This window comes from Stylophora pistillata, chromosome 6, assembly GCF_964205215.1.
Source record: "Stylophora pistillata chromosome 6, jaStyPist1.2, whole genome shotgun sequence".
Taxonomy (NCBI): Eukaryota; Metazoa; Cnidaria; class Anthozoa; order Scleractinia; family Pocilloporidae; genus Stylophora; species Stylophora pistillata.
The window spans coordinates 26562238-26589609 of record NC_142524.1 but is presented as its reverse complement, the minus strand read 5'-3'; the positions used below and the strand labels follow the sequence as shown (position 1 = coordinate 26589609).

Genomic DNA, 27372 nt, shown 5'->3' with positions numbered 1-27372 from the left:
AACTTAAGCTCACTTTTTCTTGTCGCTATATGAGGTATCCCTTACAATATTTGCGGTTTTGTGACACCATGGGCTCAGACTTTGGGGTCACGTGACCTAGATCAACCGCTCGTGTTTGGATGCGTTCAAATCGATTCGTTTTCTCGCGTTTATAAGTGTTTTTGGAGCCATTTTCCTCTACAGACGCCCTCAGGACAGCATCATTAAGCTGGAATGTGGGTAGAGGCAAGCCTATGAAAAAAAAAACAGAGGTGAGAGGTGGTTTCATGTAGACTGGAGCGCCAAAATGCTTTCATGCAGGTTTGGCGAGTTCACAAGTGAAGTCGTCTCTCTGGCCCATCTGTAGATGGCTACTAGGACCTACCAAGGCTTTTTGAGCCAGTTTTGAGCGGCAAAAGTCTTGATGGATGTGATATTTTGCTGATAGGACTGGGTGGCCCGACAATTATAATAATTTGTCAAAATGGAAATGTGAGGTGTTTCCTTCCCGAGTTGTGGTGGAATTTCCCAGAATTCTTTTCGGTCATAAATGAGGCAAAGGTTGTGTTTGCGACACTAGCTTTCGTCAAACGGAGGAACAAGGGCTAGATGATAGAGTGAGAAGGAATTCTCCAGCCAAAAAGTAAGATCTGGCCCTGAGGTGTGTTTTGAATGCAAACTTTTGATTTCTTAAGCAAGTTTTGATCTTAAAAGATAGACACTTTTTCAGTGTTGCTCTTGCAGCAGAATGCTAAATTTTTGGGATTTATTATTATTTAAACGGTTCACTGCAATGGAAATCGGGAATCATTGTAGGTGTTTTAGGCTGCAATATGTGTCAAATCAAACAGCCTTGCAATGTACACAGTTACATAATGTTGTCTCTTAAGTTCAACAAGAATCAAATAACAACAGTAGTCATGCAAATTTAACTGATGTATGCGTGGCTTGATAGAAAAGGGTTAAATCCTTTCAGGAAAATGAATAGATCGTTTCTGTTTTCGTATACACCATTTTCAGGCTAACGTTAGCGGCTCACTCTTTGCTCGATTTTTCTGTTTTTTCTTTTTTTCACTAACGCTTAAAACTTTAAATTCTGCTTAAGCAAACATTTGCTTTTAAAAATGACCAATATCAGAACGCAATAGGCCATAAAAACTCGCTGGATCGTGTCCATCTTCTAAGTAATAGGATAAACGGATGCATTCTTTGCAAAATCTGCAAAACCTGTAACCCCCTCACGTGTTAAAGCACACGAAAACACACAAAATTAGATGGAGTAAATCAATTAGTTCAGTTTAAGAGTCATCCAGTTCGCAGGTCGTTATTTTAGTACCTTAGAATCTTCCATTTCTTTGCTATTTGTTATAGGATGGGCCTCATTTCGCCACTGAGCCCGGGGAGAAACGACTAAATTTTAAATCCTGGTTGCCTTACTTGGTTTGCGATAAAAGTTAAACAGACTCTAAAGTATACGTGCTTGCGTTCTTGCTACAATCGCCTTCGTGTATGCTCGAATTCTTTGAAACTTTCCTGATAAATGCGAGGAATGTTCTAGGATATAGTAGTAATGCCAAAATATAACTTGAGTATCGAACTATCGATCGGAAATGAATTCAAAAGCCTTACAAATATATACGACAAAGCCTACAACTCAAAAAAAATTAGACGAAAGGGCCATCATCTCTGGGACTCTTAACGAAATTGAGAAGTCCAAAGACACCTGCTTTCAATTATGGCCAGGAGGGGAAAAATTAAAAACACATCGTAAATATTGCTTTATTAACAGAAGGTAAAAACAGCTTCAGAATACTTTGTTTATTACTTAAGGTAACACTTAACAAAGTGCGAATAAAAATACCTTGAAAGCACAACGTCAAGCACGGTTTTGCCCAATTTCATGTTTTATTATAAACACCCTTCTTTAAGAAATGATTCCAAGTATTCGAAGCAGCGATGCGATTTTGCGCTGGATAGGCACGTTAACCCTTTAATACCTAAGAGTGACGAGAATCTAGCTTCTCCTTACACTATCAACCCTGGATCAAACATGAAAGTCGTGAGAATAAAGGAAAAGATCACCGACTAAAAAAACCGTCTGATTGTTAAACAAATTCTTCCTATCAGTGCCTTAGAAAAAAGTTTAGAGAACAGTATGGATTATGCGCATACTAATTCCAAGGAGTAAAGGGTTAACGAGTAAGTTGGACTTCATCGCATCACATTGTCATGATGAAAATGCCAAGGGCCAAGTTTAAGGAAGAGAAATATTGTACGATATCAAAGTGTAGTCACGAAGCAATGAAGAATCGAGAACTCACAGAGTAAGTTCGAGTTAAACTTGACCCAAAATGAAAAAAATAACCCATCTTAATATCAATGAGAAATAAACATTGAATCAAGGAGAAAGAGAAACTCTTCCTCCTCTTTTTGGTCATCACCACCGATGTTCTCTGTGCGTCTGTTGAGTGCACTTATTCTTTTGTCTAATTTTGCTAACCGTTCCTCCGTGCACTGAAGGAGACTCCGTGAATTTAAACAGAATGGTTCTGCATCGGAGCGACACATGTTAACAAAAGTTGTGTCGTCGCAAAATAATTTTAATTCAGGTCGCCTTTTTCCTTCTTGGAATAAATCCATAAAACGTTCCCCAATAAAGCGCGCCATTTCAAGCTCTTCTGCACTTTCTTCGGCGTTATCCCTGGCGTCAGTGTAAGACGCGTTCAGTACAGAAACCAACATATTCATAAGAAATATGGTCATTATTAGCATGAAAAAGAGAACAAAAGTTGGGCCAATAAAAGGTTTATCTTTGCGAAGATCAGCAATTGGGACCGCTTTTCCCAACAGAAATTCAAATTGTGAAATGACAGCATGTAGATAACTAGAATAGTGATAAACTACTCCTCCAAAAAGCTGCATTCCTGATATAACAAAAGCGTTGAATATTATGACAAAGAAAACCAAATAGGACAGTTGGTAGCCTACAGATTGACGGAACGATGAAAACAAATATATGACATAAGGATTAAAACGAATCAAATTTAAAAGCCTCACTGTAACCATAAAAATTGCCAGAGCCATAGAAGCGTTTTCCCAGCTGGCCCAATTCAATGAAGAATGAAAATGGATAATTTCGAAGGGATTTTTTTTAATTGCGTTGATACTGTTTAATATTGTCTTGGATCTCATCACGTAGCACGCTACGGACGTTGCAGAAGAGACAATCATCAAAAAGTCAACCATATTCCAGATAGACTTGAAAAATCCCAACCGTTGTCGGTAAAGGTGAAACAACATCATGATGAAGTAAAATAGCACCATTGCCAAGAATAAGAACTGACAAATGAGGTAAAACATGAGAGCTCCCGATTCCGTACTGAACAACTCGAGGGTGTCCACCCTCATTACTGTGTAGGCTGCACCAGCTGCAATCATTTCGTAGATAAACGTTATGATGCTGAGAAGGTTCGTATTGATGTTGAACGCTGCAAATTCCAAGACTACAGCACGAGTTTTTCGATCAAGCCAGCCGTTTCCAAAAGTCTCACCTATGACACGATTTGCTGTTTGCTCATCATAACCCAGGACGGCTACGAATCCACCTCCTCCATAAGTATTATACACGGCTTTTACCGGATCATTGTCCAGCGTCTGGGCTGTGTGGTAACGCCAGGGTTTTGGACAGATTCGAAGTGCCTTTGGCCAAGATATATTATAGGAAAGTGGCTGCCAGCCTGGAAGACTCAACTCTGTTGTGTCCTCTATATCTGGAGAATAGTCGTAATAGCAGTCTGGTATAGTTTCAGGAACTGAGTGACACCGACCTTCAAAGCAAAAAAAAAGCACGAAGGATAGCATCATAGTAGTTTGAGACGGATCGTGATTTGAGCTAACCAAATAACGAAAAAAAGAACAAGGTTATACAATCAAACACACTTTTACGAATCCTTAACTGTCGCATCCAAGGCATGCCAATCAATATGGACATCTTGTTGGCGATGTAAACATCATTTTGCTCTTTAAGGCCATTATACCAGTTTTGGTTGTATACATTTGGCAGAAAGTTCTCTGTTAGCCATCCCCACAGTCTCTGAGAATCACTGACCTAATCAAAGAGTACAAACGCGGTGAGTTCACATAACTGGATTGAGTGAATACATGTTCCCTTGTTTTTTAACTGAAGTAAAAACGAACACAATTTTGCGACTAAGACACATCCATTATCGCCAACCATAAAGATTTTACAACTATTAGCGACCACTAAGTTAAAGAAAAGAATAAATTAGCTTCCTGAATATCATGGTCTTAAAAAAAAAAAAATGTATATATATATATATATATATATAACCATTGTAATTACAATTAGATATGTGACGTAATAAGTCAATAAACACACTTTCCTATGCCTGAAGAGCCGCAACAGTGGTGAAACGCGTAATATGTCATATCCAACAAGAGCGAGTGGAATAATTGTTTTATTAAAAACGTTAAATTAAGTATAAAATTTTATTAAATTTTTAGCTCCCTTTCAATATTAAGCTGACACCTACGATGGCCATATTTGTAGATTATGGTATATTGGCTGATATACCATAATGGCTAAGCCAATAAAAAGTCTTGAATTGCATTATCCAATGATCTAGTTTTTAATAAATATATATATATATATATATAGGAAGTCTGCAAGTCGATTTTCGCGTGGAACAGTGCTCAATACGTTGAAGCAGAGCAGAATAAATATTATGAGAGGAAAAAAGGACGCAACTACATTTCCCGACAAGCCTGTTTCGTGAATCGCTTCACTCTTCAGGGGTTTAATGAAAGAATATACATGTGACTATCGTTTATATACTAGGAAAATTTGCATAATGCGCGGTAAACTTAAAAACTTTAAAGTTCAGTTGTTGCGTAGCAACGCTTTGTTTCTGTGTCGGCATGAAGATACGAGTTCGTTACGCTTATTTAGTGATGAGAGGTCGGGTCGGTAAATTATCAGGAATTTTTCTTTTAGGCAGAGGTTGCATCTTTTATTGGAGCTGTTGTAGGGAGAGTTAGATGATAAGATGCGCCATGAGATAGAATAGTCAATGTTGTCGTTCTTAACAAACTTATCAACAAACGACTTTCATCCCTTTCATCAGACAAAGCTTCATTCGACAAAACCGCCCCCCCGTACCAAAAAGCACTTGACGAAGGCGGATACCAATACACCCTTCACTACGAACCCACCACGACTCCAAAACGCAAAAACAGGCAGCGAAGCAACATCCTCTGGTACAACCCTCCATTCAGCAAGAACGTCAGCACCAATATCGGACACAAATTCCTCAGCCTAATCGACAAACATTTCACTAAGGATCACAGCCTCCGCAAAATATTTAACCGCAACACCATCAAAATCAGTTACAGCTGTATGAACAACACCAAACAGATCATCGACAACCACAACAAGCGCATCTTACACTCGTCCCACTCACCTTACACGAAAGACAACAAAGACGGCACGGAAACCAACAAAACATGCAACTGCCGACAAAAGAACAATTGCCCGCTCAATGGTAACTGCCTTCAATCCTCAGTCGTTTATCAAGCCACCGTCACACGGAACGACAACAACACCTCTGAAACATACATCGGACTCACAGAAACCGACTTCAAAACAAGACACAGAAATCACACCGCATCATTCCGCCACGCCAAGCACAAAAACTCTACCGAACTTAGCAAACACATCTGGACACTTAAGAACGACAACATTGACTATTCTATCTCATGGCGCATCTTATCATCTAACTCTCCCTACAACAGCTCCAATAAAAGATGCAACCTCTGCCTAAAAGAAAAATTCCTGATAATTTACCGACCCGACCTCTCATCACTAAATAAGCGTAACGAACTCGTATCTTCATGCCGACACAGAAACAAAGCGTTGCTACGCAACAACTGAACTTTAAAGTTTTTAAGTTTACCGCGCATTATGCAAATTTTCCTAGTATATAAACGATAGTCACATGTATATTCTTTCATTAAACCCCTGAAGAGTGAAGCGATTCACGAAACAGGCTTGTCGGGAAATGTAGTTGCGTCCTTTTTTCCTCTCATAATATTTATATATATATATATATATAACTAACTGCAGACAGTACTGTTTCGGCCTTCTGGGCCTCATCAGTGCAGTGCTAACGCTAGGATGGGGGAGAACCGAGACGGTCACCCCAAACGACCCAACCTTTGTGGGTCATATATATATATATATAGCCAAAATAGCGGAATGAGATCATCATCTACTAAAAAGTGCTCAATAGCAGGGCTAGAGCTGTGGATAATTATACTTCAAGATTTAGGTTACTTGAACTTTTACTGCAACTCTAAGTTTCATGCCTCTTGCGAAACAATTGTCAGGCAACTGCCAGAAATAACGGTTACAATCCACCGAAATTTAAAAGACAGAACAAAGTGTACATGCGCGCGCAATATACTGCACGCGCTGTCGTAACGTTACGTTCTTTAACAGGAATTTCTTAACATGTCTGCAACATGATGTCAGCTCATTTCTTTTGTTTAAACTTGCCATTTGCGGTTTACAAATGATAAAATATTTTTCCCACAAACACCAATTGCATCTCTTAGCTACAATGGAATACGAACTAGCTTGTTTCACCTTGCGCCACTTAATATTAAACTTAGTGTCCTTATCTTTAAGACTCCATAGATATATACTAAGTTCAGTAGTATGCCTGTAACGTTCGTTTCGGAATAAACACAAGTGGTTCCTGTAACGTATTTTAAACGCGGTGTCACAGAGACCGATGTAGGTTTCTTTGCGGTTTCTGTGGTGACCTCTGCCTCGTAAATTATGCTTTCCATGTTACAGCTTCCATCCATGGGGCATATGTCAGGTTTCCTACAGTTGCAGCTTTTCCTAGCTCGATCATTAGTGCGTGCGAGTTTCCGGATTTCAGATTTGTTATGGTTAGAAATGACACTTTTAATGCTGCCCATGCAGCTGTAGCTCAATTTAAGGGTGTTTCTATTGAAAATTTTGTGAAGAGGATTAGTTTTGGTGAAATGCTTATCAATAAGGGCAAGGAAGCATTTTCCGACGTTAGTTTCCACGTTCTTGCTATATGGTGGGTTAAACCATGTAATGTTCCGCTGCCTGTTTCTTACTGGACGTGGTGCCTGGTTTGATGCGGCTTAACATATTTAGTATTCTTATCTCTTAGTTTTTAGGGTTTGTTTCTTGTACTTTGTCCATTGCTTTCTTTGTAATTAGGTTTTTTGTTTATTAGCACCAGTTCATTAGTCGTTATTTGTAATTACGTAATCATTAGCACTTCGATCCTATTTAATGCTCCTTTTTTATTTCAAAAGTTGTAAATAACTGAAGAAGGTCTCTGAACGAAATGTTTTTTATTAAATTTTTTTAATATTTTTTACGTCAGAAGCTGTCCATCCTCGCAATTTGTTGGCTGTGAGGTTTGGACTGCGAATCTTTATTGATCCTCCTGGCGCGGTGCACCTTTGTTGGCCTGAAAGCTTTATTAACGACTAGCGATGTATATATTTATTAAAAACTGGATCATTGGATAATGCAATTCAAGAATATTTATTGGCTTAGCCATTATGGTATAGGAGCCCATATATCATGATCTGAGATCTGTACATTGTAACATCCCGTTTCTTCCTACAAAACAAAGTCGAGAAGATTTGCCTAATATCTTGGGAGCCTTTTTTTTTTTTTAATAAAACAACTATTTCACTCGCGCTTGTTGGATATGAGATGATTATAGCCAACGAGGCGCGTAGCGCCTCGTTGGCTATCTATCATCTCATATCCAACGCGCGCTTGTGGAATAATTGTTAAATATATATAGGAGTGTGAACGGTTTAGGCTAAACAACGATGATTCCACCGAGAAAAAGATCCAAAGGATCCTAATTATCGAACAGTTACGTAACTCTAATGCTAGTAACAATAGCATGGATGATCGTCTGCTCACTAGCGTAGTGTTAAGGTGTGCCCAACTATGTACCATCAAACCACATGGTCTCAACAAAAGGTGTGAGTTCAATTCCAGGAAAATAGTTCGGTATAATTGGCACCACCTCATTACCGGATTTCATTATTTTATTGTTACATTTTAGCGTGTTATTTTAATTTCTATTATCCTTATCGTTATATTACTCTTATGGGATTTGATGTAAAACATTTCTAATTCCCCGTATTTAAGACTCTTGCATTACTTGTGAATTTTACTTCATATTGATATTTAGTGCTGAGGAAGCCCGAATGGCCGAAACGTACACGTATTGAGGGCCACAAGAGAAAAGTTTGCTTCTTCTTCTGTTTATTCCACTTATATATATATATATATTTTTCCTATTCAATTGATAATATATATATATATATATATATATATTATATAACTTGTATATATATATATATATTATATAACTTGTAGTTTACTTATTGAGCGCTGTTCTACGAAAATCAAGTTACACTTTATATATATATATATATCTAACTATATATATATATATATATATATATATATATATTGTGGGAGGAAAAAGACAAGTAAACTACAAGTTCATCCCTACAAGCCTGTTTCGTGGTCGCCCACTCATTAGGGGATTTCATTGGGGAAAATGGTCGCCCACTCATCATTGGGGAAATCCCCTGATGAGTGGGCGACCACGAAACAGGCTTGTAGGGATGAACTTGTAGTTTACTTGTCTTTTTCCTCCCACAATATATACTTCGCTCTACTTCTATGTATTGAGCGCTGTTCTACGAAAATCAAGTTACACTATATATATATATATATATATATATATATATATATATATATACATATTTTTTTTCTACTTTCTGCTTGTAATTTTGGAGGCAAGCAAAGTTTGATCGACCAAACCTTCCACAGTAGCCCTTACGAGAATATGACCCCTTTTTATTTACTGAAATTGGAAGTTTAGATTTTGTTCTGAATAAAAGCATGATATATCTTCAGAAGCTGAACAAGGTGACGCTCGTACACTATGGTTATATTTGACGCCTTGACTTCCGTAAATTTATGATGAGGCTTCTGTTAATCAAAAGAGTGAAACAAATTTTGAAGCTCGTAACAGCAAGAATTGCCATTCTCATCACCATTCTTAATTGCATTTGCCTGTTCGAGCCAGTCAAATATCCGTTCAAAAATACGCTGCCCTCTTATAACAGGGCTAAGATATTATTATTTATATATCATTATTATCATTGTTATCGTCATTAATATCATTATCATTATCACCAACATCACAATCACATCATAAGTATCGTTATCATTATTTATCTTATTGATTTTTTAATATTTTCAGAAGTGTTGAGACGTAGCCGGTGTTTCTTACCCATTCAAAGCTCGTGAAAGTATTTTTCATCTCCGTTGTCATCAAGAAGCGATTTTCATTCTTGTTGCCATAGCAGACCATAGACAGCAGAAACACAAATACCAAATGGAGGACAATTTCCCTCACCATGCCTGCCAGTTGAGCCTCTTTTCTGCTTCTCATGCGCATTTTCTCTATGAGGCACTGTTTAAAGCGTTGTCTTGGATTATCATTTAGGAAATCCATGTCATTTTCAAAAGCTTCCTCCTTTTCAACATATTCCTCGTCCCTATGAGTTGGTTTGTTTCTACTCAAAAGGAAGGAAACTAAAACAACTGCTAATATGGCCTTTGTTGGTTGTATAACAAAAACGTCTTGTCCATTGGAAATAAGAATGGATGCCAACCACTGCTCAGCGACTTCCTTATCCCACATAAGACTGTAAAATAACGTAAATGCTGCTGCTGTCATAGTGGTGACAAAGCAGAGAAACCAAGCTATGTATACACAGAAATGTGGCAGCATACAGCCTTGACCATTTATTTCATTGACGAGTTGTTCTGTCAGAAATGATTCTTTATATTTGTCCTCTTTATTTTCCTTCGTTCTACTTGACTTAAACAGAAACACGATAAGAATGTTTACAGGTGCCACTATTATAGTGCTCTGTACTCCAACGACTACTTGTCTCCAGGAAAACTTGAAAGGTCCAATTTGTATGGCTCCCGTCGATTCCCCACCAGTATTATAAAACATGGCATTTGCTATCATTGCACTGAAAAGAATTGAAAGACAACACGATGCTCTTTGCACGCGTGTAAATGTACTACTGCACGCCTTACCGAAGACTGACATCCACAAATGATTGTCAGCTATTTTCCTCGCGAAGCGTGACCTCACCTCGGCTGAAAAGGAAGTAGCTGTTATGTTTTGGACACTAACTTCTATCTGTCCATCGTCTTTTTCTAGTGCAAGCCATCTATTTATAGGAAACTCCCAGCGTTCTTCTGTTTGTCTGTCTCGGATTACCACTGTTTCTACAAACCAAGATGGATTATCGCCTGAGTTATCGTGTTCCAGAGTTATTTGGTTTAGATTTCCTAGCGACTCATTTGTGACCAGAACAAAACCATTTATACTTCCTCGACTAAAAAATCCCTGTAAATCTCCATGTTTTTGAAGAGTAATGAGATCTTGCTCGTCGTTTTCTCCCCTTATGCTCATCGTTACGTTTGCCGTTGTTGCTGAATCTTTCCAAACCCCAGTACTGATAACCATGTCGTAGTAGTAAGTTCCTTCTTCAACAAGTTTTATCAGCGGTGGTGGGCAAATCTGCAAGCATACGTAATTGATCATAACAGAATTAGACTTCTTAATCCGGTGGTATATTATCATAAACTGTGAAATTGTATACTTTATTTGAACAAGTAGCTTGTAAATCAGCCTTTATATGAGTTCAAATCGAGAGATTATACAATCTCTTGGCTCAGATGGACTAATGCTTTAAAGAAACACAAACACAGCCCGTTATTTTAATAAAAGGACGGATGGAGGGAAATCCATAAGAAGGCGGACATTGAAAATCATTTTGCCTTTGGTCGACGGGTACTTAAGGCTGTGTTCACATTTTGTGATCATTTGAGCAAAATTGTGGTATGTGTCAGTTAATAGCTCGTGCCATGTTTAAATACTAACCTTGCTTTCATCTCTTCTGTCTGCTCTCCATGCAAGTATCACTGCTACAAAATAAATGAGGAAAGCACATGCAATTGTCACTAGCACTGAGATGTTGCCCGACTCACTCAGTCGGGCAAATTCTGTGAAAACTTTGTCGAAGTCAATGGGATTGGGCGCTTGAATGAAGTTTCCACCGAAAGACGTCAAATGGTTGCAGAGGCATTTGAGGTGTGTGGAGTTAGATCCCAGGTCCACCTGCCATAGAAATACCTGTCATCAGATTATTAACACAACTTTCGTACTAGTATTTAAGTTACTTTAGTATTTACAAGGTATTGTTATGAGTTGTTCAATATTTTCCAATCGTAAATATTCAAATTTTGCAGAGCTATAGATAATGTGCCATGCAATGTATACAGTCCAGTCTGGTCTGGTCGAATTTACCTTACAACCATGAGATGTCCACTTTTCCTCGTCTTCCGACCAATATAGACAACTTGACTGAGTTATACCTAACGTGTAGTTGACATCAGCATCCGGGTTATATTGAGGTACAATCGTCTGAGAGACCCCTTTTGGAGGCGGATCTTTGACGCCAACGCACGATCGTCTCTGGCGACCGTTACCAAAACACGACCGTCTCTCTCGGGAATGCTTGCTGGAATTTTTCTTTTCTTTTATCAATAAACCGAAATAAATATGACCTGGTTCAGCAGGAAGTACTGTGATGCTTTTCTCTTCTAAATTGCATGATGTTTCGTCGGCCTCGCCATTCGTTGCGTTATTACAGGTTGATGTGAACTTTACCGTAAAATTGAGGTCGGAGTCCTCTACGGTAGGTCTTAATCCGAACCTCACAAACATCTTAACTTCTGTTTTCTTTTCTGTGACACTCAGTCTGATGGAAACGGGTACATCTGCTAGCTCTGCATAATAGCTCCTAATAGTCAATTTGTTTGGCTTTAGAAAATAATGTTCTGTACTGTTGCTGTTATTTGAGGGTGGGGTGGAGATAGGTATAACTATTTCAATGTCCTTGTCGAGGTTTGAAACATTCAGTTTTGTTGTATTTTCCGTTTGAAGCTCGAGGCTTATGACACTGGATTGAACTTTCTTGCTGCTATTGTCCCAGGTAAATGGGTTAAAGTCAGCAGCTTTCATCTGTAAAATGAAAGACGGAGATTAGAGTTTCAACATTTGGATAACACATGTGAAGACTAAGGTTTAAATTAGTAGGAAATCAAAAATGCCACGAAAAACTGATACAAAATATTTTTAATACCATCATAGGCGCATGAAAATTTTTTATATGTTTGGAGACTTTTTGTGGTAGCTCGAGAACAAGACTTTTTCACATTCTGTATTGCAAAGAAGTTCCAAATGAATAGAGATTCAATTATAATGGATTTCTGCATGGAAGAACAAGTATTCGAATGGAAATTACCTGAAATAAGACACTTTTAGAAGACAAATAAATTAAAGAAAGTTTTTCACCTTCCACTCAGCGAAATGATAAACACCCTTATTGTTTGCCGAGTAATTGTCATTTAAATCTCTTCTTGGAAATGCTTTTGACATGTACATTATCCTGTCTGGTAAACTCCTTACCTTTGCATTGATGTTTCCATCAGCCATCTTTCCTAAGTTTTCGGGAAGCTTAAACTTTGTTGGCCCATATTCCATACTAAGACCCTTTACGTCATCGGCAGATACCTTCTTAAGGGACGACGTCAAACCAAGTGTTTTAAGGACAAGATTTTCGGAGGGAACTAGGCGAGCGAAAAACGCGTCGTTCACAGCGTCCAGTTTTTGAGCAGCTTGCTTCACATTCTCCTATAATAAAAAACAAACAAACAAACAAACAAAAATATTTCTAATAAAATTGTCTACCAAATATTTTTTTCCTAGCAACGGCTGCTCCAACAGCGATAACTTGAATAGACAAGGTCATCTCCTCAAAAACACCAATCTGGCTGCTAGAAGCAGTCTGGTAAAGTCCGCCGCACAGTGTTGTAAGAATGGCCCTGAAAAGCCCCATGGGGAGTGCTCATCTAACCCACCCATCCATCCATCCATCCTTCTAGATCGTTCCAGATAATTAAATCATGCAAGAACACAAGAGGTGGACTTGTTTTTTTGGACGAGTATTAGTAGCTCATATATACTTCATTTGGGTAATCAAATTTAGTCATACCTTCTTGGATTCAGTGTTCTTCCTTGGATCTCCATCTTCTTTACTCGATCCTGAAGCGGACTGAAGAACATTCTTGAGACATGCAGTAATGCTTGCGGCCGATTCTTCAAGTTCATCAGAAAATGGCTCCTCTATGTCACCAAGAGCAGATTTGAGTAATTCTGTCGTAGTATCGGTTAGTCTCATGATGTCATTCTAGGTAGAATTATTTGATAAAGAGAAAAATACACAATTATTTACTATTGAAGAGAAGAAGAAAAAAGTTTTAATAATTCTGAGAAGACACGGAAAGGGAAGAGGTCTTTCTACTTCTTACCGCAGAATTTTCGCATTCATCACAAGATTGGGCGTCTTGGCTACCACCTGCCAGTTTTACTACGTTCATAACAGTTCGAGACATCTGAAGATCCTCTGGCTTTATGGAAGTGAACTTTTCCACTAACGTACTCGAAATCTGAAGTTTGGGATGATATCATGTGTATAATAGTAAATAAGAGCTAACCATGAAGCAGACAAATAGAGAAACGAATAAGAAGAGTTTCATCTGTATCATGTACGCTTACTTCTGTTCTGGTATCCTCGCTCAGCGTTTGCCCACATTCTGTTTCTTCAATTGCTGATTTTAGGACAGTTAAAGCAAGTTGGGAGGCCTGACTGATTTCACCCTTCTTCAGGTATGTATCCAATTCGCTGTCATGCCCAATGACAAAACTTTTCAACGTTTTGGCAACTTCTTCAACCGGCGAGCGGCAAGGATCGAGTTGATACGATGGCATCACCTTATGGAAATCAGGACAAGTATTAACAGCTTATAACGTAGGCTTGTGTGGCGAAAAAACCTTTTTCTTTTATTTAGGTATATTGCGCTTCTAGACTTCTTCGGAGATCTGTTCTTGCTCACCTTCACCTGTTCTTAAAACATCATGATCTTGACGAAAAGTCGGTGAAATATCAATTTGTGACTCAATTTACATCGACTACCATTATCCCTCTTTCCTTGCTAAACGGTACTAATAGTTCGAGGCCATTACACCTCTCTGATCATTACCAGTTTATAGAAGGACATCGTTCCTCTAAGAATTTTTGGCCTTTTGCGCTTGTCAAGGCTGGCTCTTTCCAATTGTGAACTTGTGTCTCAAATAATGAATAACCTAACTAGACAGAGCACCTTCCTTCGAGGGTCGACGAAATTGCAGTCTTACCTTCACAGAAAGCTTTTCCCAAACAGCCACACCAACAGAATTCTTTATAATGACCTTGATGGACAAAAGGTAGTTGTTTTCCGGTAATCCAGAATACAAGACTGTCGATACAGATCTGGAAGAAGTGCCATAGGATATTGGCTCGTCTCCAAGGCGAAATTCGTAGGTTAATGGTGTACTTTTATCTTTCCATTCAAAGCATTCAAATGAAAATGTTGTTTCCAAAGAGAAACCTATAGTGACTGATGGTTTGCAGTAGCCACCGTGGGGCTGTCCAGCTGTCTCAAATTCGAGCACCGCAAATCCTACCATTCCCAAGGAGGGTATTACAGTTAGCTTCAGAGCGTATTTTGAGCTTGGTTGCAAAGAATTCTTTTTGATAATCATGTTGGTTGCATTTATTGCAGTCGATATCATATTGGGTAGAATAGGTATGAGCTCCAGTTGTTTTGAATCAGCATCCACCTTCATTAATTGCCATATGTACTCTGAACCAATACAAAGGGAATTGAGACACTGTGATGTCACTCGGAACTTATTCGAAGCAGACACTATTTTACCACAATCTACGAAACACCTGCAGAAAAAGAAGGGGATTAAATACATTGAATACACTCAAAATACATAGTTAGGCCAAAATCGATCATATACGCTTGAACTAAAAAGGAAAATATTGTGTCTAAATAACGACTGCAAGAGTAGAAATAGAGAAGAAATGATTGTTTGAAAGTACCTTAAGCTAACTTGAGGTATTTCACCATTTGCTATCTGAACGTTTATTTCGGCAAAATGACTTCTATCATCCTTAGACACAGTTAGCCTTAGAACGAAAGGGCTCCATTTTAGAAGTTCACGAGTATTAATGCTTATCGAAGCTAGAGTAACGTCTCCCTCAAAAGCGCCAAAACAATTTTTATCGAGGGAAGTATTATCTGAAAGAGGATAACAGGACCAGGTAAATTTAAGCCCACTGTGGTTTCCAGGACCAGTGTCTCCATCATAGCTAAGGGAACCGTCCACCGTGACAATGTCTACAGAACCCCAAAGGACACCGCTTCCTCCATCGATAATGGCTCGTACAGGAGCCGCAATAACTTTGATAAAGCCGTAGTCAAAAGCATGGAGAGTTTCTGAGGATGCTGAGGCACCGACTTTAATAGACGCAGTGAATTTGACTTGATAGATTCCAGCAGGCACAGATCTCCTATTTATTGACCACTGTGTAGTTCCTTGACTGACTAATGTTCCCACTGGTGACTCAGATGCTGCTAGCTCCTGTTCACTAATTAAACGCCATTCCATGACACTTTCCAATACAGGTTTGTCAGGAAGATCTTCGATGATTGCCAGCTGGATACTTTTTTCGGACCGTTTAACACTAGTTGGCAAATATTTGTCCTTGGATATGTTTCTAATCGTGATTGAGAAATCTCCTGTAAAAACAAGATTTAATGGTAGGGTTAAACGCGTTCTTATAAATCATTCACGTAAAACACGAGATCAAAGATATTGCATGAACTTATGCCTAATAATTTGAGAGGCACTTCCAGAAAGTTACGCACGATTGAAACTTGTAATGGTCAACTAAAAGAATGCCCCACTTACCTATGGGCTCACATAATATCCCGTCTCCGTGGTAATCAGTCCTACACTCGCAGTTGAAAGACCCCTCATTATTGTAACAGTGAGCTACACCATGACAGTTATGAGTTGCTGTGGCACATTCATCAATATCTGTGGGAATGCATTTTTTTCAGCTATAGCCAATATTAGAAGAGGATAATCTATAGGTATTCTTTGTTACCTTATATGCAGGACAACATGCGTTAGAAGTAAATTATGTTCAGTTTTGTTTCGTTCGTTTTTTAATTCGTTTTTATTCATTTATTTATCTATTTTGCTTCCTTTGATTCGGTTGGCTAACCTAATCATCGTTTCGGTTATAATATACCATTCATGAGGATCACTGCCGACTGGAAAGCTGCAAAAACAGAACTTTTTGATATCCAGTCGTCTTGATCGAACAGGTTTGATAAATGCATAGAGGGCTTGAAATGAAAATAATTTTTTTCATACCAGTACATGTAACACCATCCCCTGAATATCCTCGAAGGCAGGTACAGTTGAAAGAGCCGTAGGTGTTGGAACAATCCGCTTTCGAATGACAGTTATGAGTTCCGATTGTACATTCATCCATGTCTGTAGCAAGTAAACATTGCGTTATCATATGGCACGTAATAAAGCATTCTAAAAACGAACACAAAGCTTATCGCTTTGACATTTTTTTAATTAAGCATGAATTGTTGAAACCTAGTCTAGAATTTATAGCGAAGATTGATAAAAGAAAGTGTGTTTGTTTGTCTATTCGTTTGGTTCTTTGCTTTCCGTTCGGTGTCTTGTAGTTAGAATTATATTATCTCGGGAAACAACTAAACTTGTATTTGCTAACTGCAATGAACACCGCAGTTTAGGACGCTAGGCGCTTGGCCAGACTTCAACAACGATAATGTTGTATTCCATTGTGTTGATAAAGAAATAATAATGATTACAATAATAATAATGATGGTAGTAAAAACAATAACAATAGTCATCATCCTCATCATCAAAATGGTTCCAGTAGTCATGATATTGATATAAATAACAATAACAATAGTAATAATTATTAAAGTAATGATAATAATGATAATAAGAAGAAACAAGAGGAGAAGGCAAGAAAAGACAATAAAATCCGAGGATATCACACCTGTGCAATGTCGACCGTCCCCTGTGAATCCTGCATTGCAGCTACAAGTAAAAGCGCCATCGGTGTTGGAACATTCTGCATCTTTGTGGCAGTCATCAATACTGCTGCTGCACTCATCGATATCTGAATTAATAATCAGAAATACTCCAATGATGATGATGTTTCCAAGATTTTCATAAAAAATAAAAAAAAAATGATGTTGGTGCATGGTTTTCAAAAGTCAAGGATAGCGTTTGGACAATATTTCTATCGAAGTGGGTTATTCTCTCGGTAACAAATTTAACGGAACTAAAATCATTTGCCAAATGAATTTATAATTCATGTTTAGGTCCATGAAACGATCGAACTTTCATTTTCAGAATCAATTGGCCATATTTGATTATTTTTTGCAGGTTACTGCCCTCCGTGAAGTATCACTTTTCAGATATATATCTATACATGGGACAATAATCTTATTTCTGTAATGTAAGCCACGATTGATTAAACACAATAATGTATCCAATACCACTATAAGTACAACAATTGAGCTGTTACTGGCAGAGTGCTATATCCAGTATTCCCTTGAATACGTACGAAAGCCGTCAACAACCAAAAGACAACCAGCAACATGAGATGTGTAGCCAACTTGTGCATCTCTATCAATTTAAAAGGGAGAGTTCCCCCACCACCCCCTTCCCTGGGAAAACAACACAAAATGATTTGTGAAGTTGTCAATACGCTGCTTTTCAGGCAAAACCACGTCATTATATTATCTCATAAATAAACACAGTATTGAAAAGAAAGAGCAATTTACATATTAAAGCTATTATACCGGTACATGTAACACCATTCCCAGAATATCCTGAAATGCAAGCACAGCCAAAAGAGCCTCGATTGTTGGAGCAATTTGCTTTGGCGTGGCAGTTGTGTGAGGCATCTGTGCATTCATTAACATCTGCAAACAGAGAGACCTGATTAGCTCATGCATACATGACATAACATTTATAAGACTCCTCATAAGCGAAGTCATAATAGGAATAAAATTGATGGCAAAACAAGCCCAGAACGGCAGAAATCGCCAAAACTCACAACGGACACGTAAGGAGTGAATAAGGTTTTTCAATCTTACTAGTAAAATGTTAATATTTCGGAATAATTAGTAATGTAAATTGACTATATCTCGTTTCCCATTATATTCCTTTTTAACGCATTCAAATTTTCAACGGTTCCTGGCGTAACTCAACATCGCGTCACACTACGCGTGACACTTTCATGAAATAATATTTCGCTTTCTAAGTGATGTGAGCCTGGTACGCCTGCGTTAAACCCCTTTAAAAACTGGTAATCTTGCGCTCTCTGGGCAACAGCCCTAAAGTTTGGGAGCTTTTATAGCTGAGATTTATTATCATTTTCTCTTTCTTACTAAAGAAAGAGCAGCAAAAATATATCCAGAGGAATGTCTTACCAGTGCAATGACGCCCATCCCCTGCAAATCCTTGTTTACAGCTACAAGTAAAGGAACCGGCTGTGTTTCCACAGTCTGCATCTTTGTGACAGTCATGAGCATCATCATCATCATCATCATCTTCATCATCATCATCTTCATCATCATCATCTTCATCATCATCATCATCATCATCGTCGTCGTCGTCATCATCATCATCACCACCATCGTTATCTTCATTATCATCATCGCATTCGTCGATATCTGAGACAATGGTTAAAAGAGTTTCGTAAATTGATACCTGTAATGCTTCACTTTCAGCAGTTTCTATTTCAATAATATATATGATAACTTTAAAAGTACACGTTTCTAACAATACTTTATGAGGAGAAATAAAGAGAATACAATCATACTGTGCACGAGTAAGAACACGTGATAATGCTGTTCCTCAGAAAGCCAATAAATAGGCATCACTTTTTTAAAGACTTTCACTTTTTTTCTTGTCTGATCAAAATGGGTCGGTTATTTAAACGAGGTCAAAATTGAAACACGCTTTTTGACGATTAATGTACTTTAAAAATTCCTCTCAAGTTTTTTAAGTAATCAGATTCTCTCTAGTGGGGTTATAATTATTGTGTGGCAGTATATAAATCCGGACGTCCAAAGAACACTATAGCTGGAGCCGGGCGATAACCGTGACTAGCCACAGCGTCGATTAGGATTCATATATAACACAGGCTAAAACCTTTTTGGAATGCCAAAAAAGAATCTGGAATGAAATAACTAGTACAAAATTAGCCAATCAGCTAACTTTTAACTTGTTGAGTATGCTTCTCCTACTCAAAAAGTAAAAACTGTCCAATCATCAATCCGTAATGTGACAGCTCATCAAAAAGAAACTTATTCAGTACACAGATATACTGAATGAGTTAGAAATTGTACTGAACAACAACAAACATATGAAACATATGAGTGAACTGCGGTTATGAGACGTATAGAACGATCCTTCGCAGTAAGGCACTATTTGAGCAATAGTGGAAATCAGACCTGAAAAAAATTTCAGGCCTGTACGTCAGTGGTTCGAGTCCCGTACAGGCCTGAAATTTTTCTTTCAGGTCTGATTTCCACTATTGCTCAAATAGTGCTTTACTGCGAAGGATCGTTCTATACGTCTCATAACCGCAGTTCACTCATATGTTTCATATGTTTGTTGTTGTTCGATTTATCATCTACGGGTTTATATCGAATTAATTTGATGGCCTGCTCCCAGTTGGCTTGTTAGCTCAATTGGTAGAGCGCTGCACTAGTATCGCAGAGGTCAGTGGTTCGAGTCCCGTACAGGCCTGAAATTTTTTTCAGGTCTGATTTCCACTATTGCTCAAATAGTGCTTTACTGCGAAGGATCGTTCTATACGTCTCATAACCGCAGTTCACTCATATGTTTCATATGTTTGTTGTTGTTCGATTTATCATCTACGGATTTATATCGAATTAATTTGATGGCCTGCTCCCAGTTGGCTTGTTAGCTCAATTGGTAGAGCGCTGCACTAGTATCGCAGAGGTCAGTGGTTCGAGTCCCGTACAGGCCTGAAATTTTTTTCAGGTCTGATTTCCACTATTGCTCAAATAGTGCTTTACTGCGAAGGATCGTTCTATACCTCTCATAACCGCAGTTCACTCATATGTTTCATATGTTTGTTGTTGTTCGATTTATCATCTACGGGTTTATATCGAATTAATTTGATGGCCTGCTCCCAGTTGGCTTGTTAGCTCAATTGGTAGAGCGCTGCACTAGTATCGCAGAGGTCAGTGGTTCGAGTCCCGTACAGGCCTGAAATTTTTTTCAGGTCTGATTTCCACTATTGCTCAAATAGTGCTTTACTGCGAAGGATCGTTCTATACGTCTCATAACCGCAGTTCACTCATATGTTTCATATGTTTGTTGTTGTTCGATTTATCATCTACGGGTTTATATCGAATTAATTTGATGGCCTGCTTCCAGTTGGCTTGTTAGCTCAATTGGTAGAGCGCTGCACTAGTATCGCAGAGGTCAGTGGTTCGAGTCCCGTACAGGCCTGAAATTTTTTTCAGGTCTGATTTCCACTATTGCTCAAATAGTGCTTTACTGCGAAGGATCGTTCTATACGTCTCATAACCGCAGTTCACTCATATGTTTCATATGTTTGTTGTTGTTCGATTTATCATCTACGGGTTTATATCGAATTAATTTGATGGCCTGCTCCCAGTTGGCTTGTTAGCTCAATTGGTAGAGCGCTGCACTAGTATCGCAGTGGTCAGTGGTTCGAGTCCCGTACAGGCCTGAAATTTTTTTCAGGTCTGATTTCCACTATTGCTCAAATAGTGCTTTACTGCGAAGGATCGTTCTATACGTCTCATAACCGCAGTTCACTCATATGTTTCATATGTTTGTTGTTGTTCGATTTATCATCTACGGGTTTATATCGAATTAATTTGATGGCCTGCTCCCAGTTGGCTTGTTAGCTCAATTGGTAGAGCGCTGCACTAGTATCTCAGAGGTCAGTGGTTCGAGTCCCGTACAGGCCTGAAATTTTTTTTCAGGTCTGATTTCCACTATTGCTCAAATAGTGCTTTACTGCGAAAAATTGTACTGAATGAGTTTGAATTTATACTTAAGAAGTTTGCAGACAGCTATTCTGTATTAAGGCCCGTTTAAAAGATTTGAACATTTACTTCAGCATGATTGCAACAATTTGTTGAACCTAATTTTCGGCTCGTTTTTTCAACGTTGTTGAAAACGTAAAAAATGTTGGAAGCTGTTGAAAGCGTGTTAAATCAAGTTTAAATCGGTTTGAACTTTCATTCAACATCGATTCAATGTTTCCTTTGTAAGGCCTCTGTAGGACCTCTATACAGTGTAAGGCTTTATAAAAGACCGCCGCACAATTTTTTTTTTCGTTCAACATTTGCCGAACATCCGTTCAACTTTTGTCGAACGAATATCGGTCAAATGTTGAAACCGTTTAATTTATACGGGCCTTTAGGGACTTTTAACAGTCGGCAACGCGACGCAAGATGTCGAGTAAAAATGGATTCATTTCAGTATTTAGCGCCTACCGCACTAGCAGGCAAACCTAGAATTGTCCCGACAAAATCAAAGGTCAAACTTTTGTCTTGACAAATTGTTATCTCCTCTGTTGCACCCGCACTAAAAAAATTGAAGCTGCTAAAATTCGGTTAATAGCCAAAGTTAACACCGATACAATACTTCACTCTAATTTTATTCAATTTAGCTTTTCCTTTCCCCTTGCTTTGAGCGGGCACTGGATCCTGTGCCACATCTACTACCATATTGTTGGACTGATAAAGTGGAAAATTGCATCACCGCTGTATATTGCCTCAGCTGCATCCAGCGCCTAGCCAGCTCAAAATCTCCCTATGGATTCAAACACTAATTAACAGGATTCATCTTGAGTCATTTGCGGAAGTTGCACAATCCGCGAGTTTCGCAACGAAAGACAATTACTACAATCTTTTACGGTAAACTAAGCTCAGTTCATTTACCGCACTGGTGATGATCGACAAGTTTATAACGGTTTGGATTGTTTAGTCGATTTTATCGAGGTTTTACCCGGAACAAATTTTGTCGGCGGTGAGTTTGAAAATTTTTCCGCTTCGACTAAAATTTGTCAAGTCGCGACAAACCATCCGTGCTTGTGAAGAGTTGGTGATAACAGAAACTGTGTGTAAGACCCTGTTCGCACTAGACCGAAAAAAATTGCTTGTGTATTTGCAAAAAAATTGAAAATTTTGAAAGGGCGAATTATTTGTTTTAGTAATAGCTCTCGTTCCTGAGACGTGCGAATTATTTGTGTAACCACAAATGTCAATCAATCGAAATAGATATGGAGATTTAGTGACAGTGCGTTTTCTCTCATGTCGTTTCTGGTCAAGGACGTACTGATCTAAAAGTAAAATGCCCCTGCGAAATGTTTTAATCGCCCTTTTTTGCTGTTTCTTGCCATGCAAAACCTGTGGCTAGTCAACAATAACTTCTGGTTTTGTTGGGAAAATGAAAATGGTTTCGCGTTGAGATGTTTCTTGCAATAAAAACAAAATTTCACGTATTGCGAACAGGCCTTCAATAAACAATTTTCTCGCTGGGCGATAGGCCCTTCGTTAGAATTTCGCGCATGGCTGGATTTGTTTACTGTTTCTTGCTGCGCTTCACTTCAACTTCAACACAACATATGTGAGCCACAATGAAAACTTAGCTGATTTTTCCGTTGGGCTTTTTATCCACAGACCACGCAAATCAAAAGTTGTTTGTAAGGGAGGACAGCTGCGAAATGTACAAAGTTTTTCAAAGGCACTCGCTAAGTTATTTCCTGCCCTTTACATCTTTTGTTTTGCCACGTCCTCGTCACCGTTACCGTCGTGATTAGGGCCTGTTTGCACTACACGAAATTTTTGTTTTGCAAAAAAATTTGTCCACGCAAAACCATTTTCAGTGCGAACAGTTTTTTTGACCCACCAAAATTTTCGCAAGAGCCACCAAACTTCAAAGATGCCATCAACTACTTTTGGATGCCTACAATTTTTTGTCGGGCAAGAAAATCTATTGTCCCCTGACAGATAACCTCCAACTGGTCATCATATCTCGTAATTGAACGTCGCGTTAGTGAGTTGTCGAATGACTCTCTACCTATTATTAAACTGTCTGCGGAAAATTGCTTCAGGAAGTTATGATTTCAAACCAGGATTCTACAGGTCGACGGAGGCGACGGCGTTTATTGGGCAACTGAGTTAAAGTCTCCATGATTAGTAGAAGCCCAAACCTTCCCAACAAAACCAAAAGTAACTTTTGACTAGACACAATCAGTTTTTGAATGGCAAGCAAACAACAAAGAAAGGCGATTAAAACATCTCGCGGGGGCATTTTGCTTTGCGATCAGTCGTCGACCAGAAACGACTCAAAAGAATAAACACACTGTCACGAAACCTCGATATCTTTTTTGATTGCTTGACATTTGTAGTTACCCAAATAATTCGCACGTCTCAAGCGCGAACGATAATTACAAAAACAGAAAATTCGTTGTTGCAAAATTTTTAATTTTTTCGCAAATACCAAACCAAATTTTTCGTTTTGGTGCGAACAGGGTCTTACCTAATTTTTACACTGTCGACCAAAATTTTTTTTCTTAAGCGTAATTGCTTTAGATGCAATGAATATATGAAGTTCATATATTTTGAACTGCGGTATTAGATACGTATGATGCACGATCCTCGCAGTAGATAGCGCTATTTATGCAATAGCGAAAATCAGACCTGAAAAAAATCAGGCCTGTACGGGATTCGAACCACTGACCTCTGCGATACTAGTGCAGCGCTCTATCAATTGAGCTAACAAGCCAAATGGGAGCAGGCCGTACAGGCCTGATTCGAACCACTGACCTCTGCGATACTAGTGCAGCGCTCTATCAATTGAGCTAACAAGCCAAATGGGAGCAGGCCGTACAGGCCTGATTTTTTTTAGGTCTGATTTTCGCTATTGCATAAATAGCGCTATCTGCTGCGAGGATCGTGCATCATACGTACGTAATTGCTTTGTTATCAAAACAAACAAAAAAGTACTTGTGTCGTACTAGTTAATATCAGTTTGGCGCATGTCCTATGGAAGCTCAAGAGTTATAATTTCTAAATGTTTACTAGTTGCTTATACAACCCCTTGATGGAAAACTTCAGAGCAATGAGATGGATTCAAAAACCAAACAACAGACAAAGTGTATACAACAGCCAAAAATGGTCAACAGCCAAAAATGAATCCAATGCTACATGTCAATGAAGCTTTTCCTTCCCTTTGCCTCGAGTGGGCACTTTTGAATCTTATACAGACTCTACGGCTTCATTGTTGAACTGGTAAAGCTGCGACTAAATAATCACTCCACCGTTGTAAATTGCCCCGGCTACATGCAAATTGTTCCCTTGATTGTCATTAGGTGGGACATTCCAGCGCCCAACCTAATCATAAGAGTGGCGGCTTTAATTTTCGTATGGATTTAAACTCCAGTTACCAGGACTCATCTTCATTTGTCTGAATTTGTAAAATCCGCGAGTTTCGCAACGAAAGACAATCACTGTGGTCGTTTGGTAAACTGAACTCAGTTCAATTACCACGCTGCTGTTAGCGTTTGCGACACATGACCGACAAGTTTATCACGGTTTTGTTTATTTAGTCGATTTTGCCAACGTTTTACCCGAGACAAATTTTGTCGGCGGTGAGTTTGAAAATTTGTTCGCTTCGACCAAAATTTGTCAAGTCGTGGCAACCATTAGCACTGGTAAAGTGTCGGTAATGACAGAAAATTTGTCTGAATAAACATTTTATTCTCTAGTGCGGATAGGCCCATAGGAGTTTGACTAATGGTCGTGGGTCGTGGGTCGTGGGTACAAGTCGTGGGTCGTGGGTGTGGGTAAAAGTCGTGGGTGTGGTTAATACTTAATAATAAAAATAACCATTTAAAATATTAAATATAATAATACATAAATTTTATACAACCCTGTCATTCATTAATTTAACTGTTCTTTCTTCTAGTTATTTTATTTTGTTTATTCAATTTACCCTACTTTACGTCTATTTTTATCTGTTATCTCACTGTCAATGAAATTAGTTTCAGTTTCGCGACGCATTCCGAGATCTCGTTTGATAACAAAGGGAAGAGAGATAAATCTTGTAATTACACACTGAAAACACGTTTTTCGAGCTGTGCGGTCTGCTGTCTGCGGCCTGCGTTCTGCGTTTTCGAGGTCTGTGTTAACGAGACACCTGAGTTGCTTTGTACGATTGTACCAAAAATGTTTTCATGTAGTAGAAGTACTATAACGTAAAAATTGCGACAGCGCTCGTGAATTCTATATTTGCGGCTAAAGTCAGGGCCAAAGAACAGAAATTCCGAGTTCTCGTCTGACAACATCAATGACAAAAGAATGATTGATAAATCTAGTAATTACACACTATAAACACAAAGGAAAACTTATTGTGCACAAGTCGACTGACAAAAGGCACACACATAACCTCTGCCAGACTGGTAACTCGACAGTGGAGGATAGTAAACGCGATATCAGCTGTTGTCACACTACAGGGTTTTGTCCTAGGGAAACTCAAATTTGCAAGTGTGACCGATTTTTCCCTAAGTAAATTACCACGGGAAAGTTTTATCGTCTGGGGCTTGAAAACCGCAAGAGAACAGAAGAATGTCCTGTGGATTTCCCTTGACAACAACCCTAAAAAGCAGAAAAAGGGAAAAATCAAATCCCAGAGTAGCCGACCAATGGACGCTCGTCGGCGATCGCGCTGGTGATAGATCCGGAATTATCGTGTTGTGAAACTAATTTAATGTAATTACAAGATTTATCTCTCTTCCCGTCGCGAAACTGAAACTAATTTCATTGACAGTGAGATAACAGATAAAAATAGACGTAAAGTAGGGTAAATTGAATAAACAAAACAAAATAAGAAAGAACAGTTAAATTAATGAATGACAAGGTTGTATAAAATTTACGTATTACTATATTTAATATTTTAAATGGTTATTTTTATTATTAAGTATTAACCACACCCACGACTCTTACCCACACCCACACCCACACCCACACCCACGACCCATGACTTGTACCCACCACCCACGACCCACGACCATTAGTCAAACTCGGCCCATAGTCATCGCAAAGCAACATAAACGACACAAGCGGCGAATATCAATTTCCAGCTGCACGAGCTAAAACAGAATTTTTACAGATGACGTTTCACCGATAGAGATCAATTTTGAATTGAATTGAATACACCTGCACCAGTTTACCGGTCTCAATTCATGAAGGAACGAAAACGCCGGAATCCATGTAGATTGCTTTTAAAAATTATTTAAATTCAGCCGAAAAACTCACCACACGAGCTTTATATTTCATGTTAACTCAACTGAACAATCAGCTAAGCCAAGACAGACATCCGCAAGCAAACAGGCATTACTAACGTTAAATGTGGTCAGCTATCTTTTTCTTATTTAATTAAATTCAAAACACCGATCCTTATCAAGCTGAAATAGTCACGCGACAACCCCTCTTCACAGACTAAGATACCTTACATTTATCCTTGTAAAAAGTGAAGGAAGAAAAACGCCGATATCCATGTCGTTTGCACTAGAAAGTTTGCTTTTATTATGTGAAACTTAGCAAATGTGACTATCTTTCAGGCCAAGTTAAACAGTTCATTAAATACAAGAAAGCATTGATTATAGATGTAATCAAATGACAAACATCTTAGAATAGAAGGCAAGATCGACCCTTTAGTAAGCCGAAAACGAAAGCACCGGTTGAACACTCCCTTCTTTCCCATTGTAATTAATGCCCTGCTTAGTAAACGTATCAGTTTTTTAAATCATACATAGGACCGGGTTTATTCAAAACCAATGTCTAAGGATTTGAACTCGGCGTGTCTCAAAGCGTATGTCACAGAATTTGCAGTTTCAGACGGATATAGAAGCGACAGCAATTGATTTCGTACTCGACGAATACACATCTTAGTTATTAGGTTGAATCTCTTAGACCTAACAAATGTTAGTACAATCTTTATGCAACTGAAAATGATACTGTACCGAGTATCATGAATAATGATACTTGATAACTAAAGGTGAATATTAAACCTCAGTGCTTAATTCCCATGAGATTACGGCTCCGGCAGGTGACCTTTCACAGATCAAGATGATTTTCAAATGGAATACTGCACTTATATTTGTATAAATTTG

At 38.5% G+C, this 27372-nt stretch overlaps 1 protein-coding gene across 1 annotated transcript; it reads right to left on the bottom strand.

The window, feature by feature from the left end:
* Positions 1-1833: 1833 nt before the first annotated feature.
* LOC111347198 (polycystin family receptor for egg jelly-like) lies at positions 1834-18733 on the bottom strand. The gene is made up of 16 exons (XM_022954463.2): positions 18614-18733; positions 17981-18103; positions 17170-17292; positions 16378-16474; positions 16032-16160; positions 15160-15859; positions 14427-15003; positions 13788-14003; positions 13541-13678; positions 13225-13419; positions 12639-12863; positions 11475-12191; positions 11049-11285; positions 9375-10685; positions 3919-4087; positions 1834-3806 (listed from the first exon to the last, which is right to left on the bottom strand). The coding sequence occupies exons 1-16, from the start codon at positions 18731-18733 to the stop codon at positions 2356-2358; spliced, it is 6528 nt and encodes a 2175-aa protein (XP_022810198.2). The 3' UTR covers positions 1834-2355.
* Positions 18734-27372: the final 8639 nt, after the last annotated feature.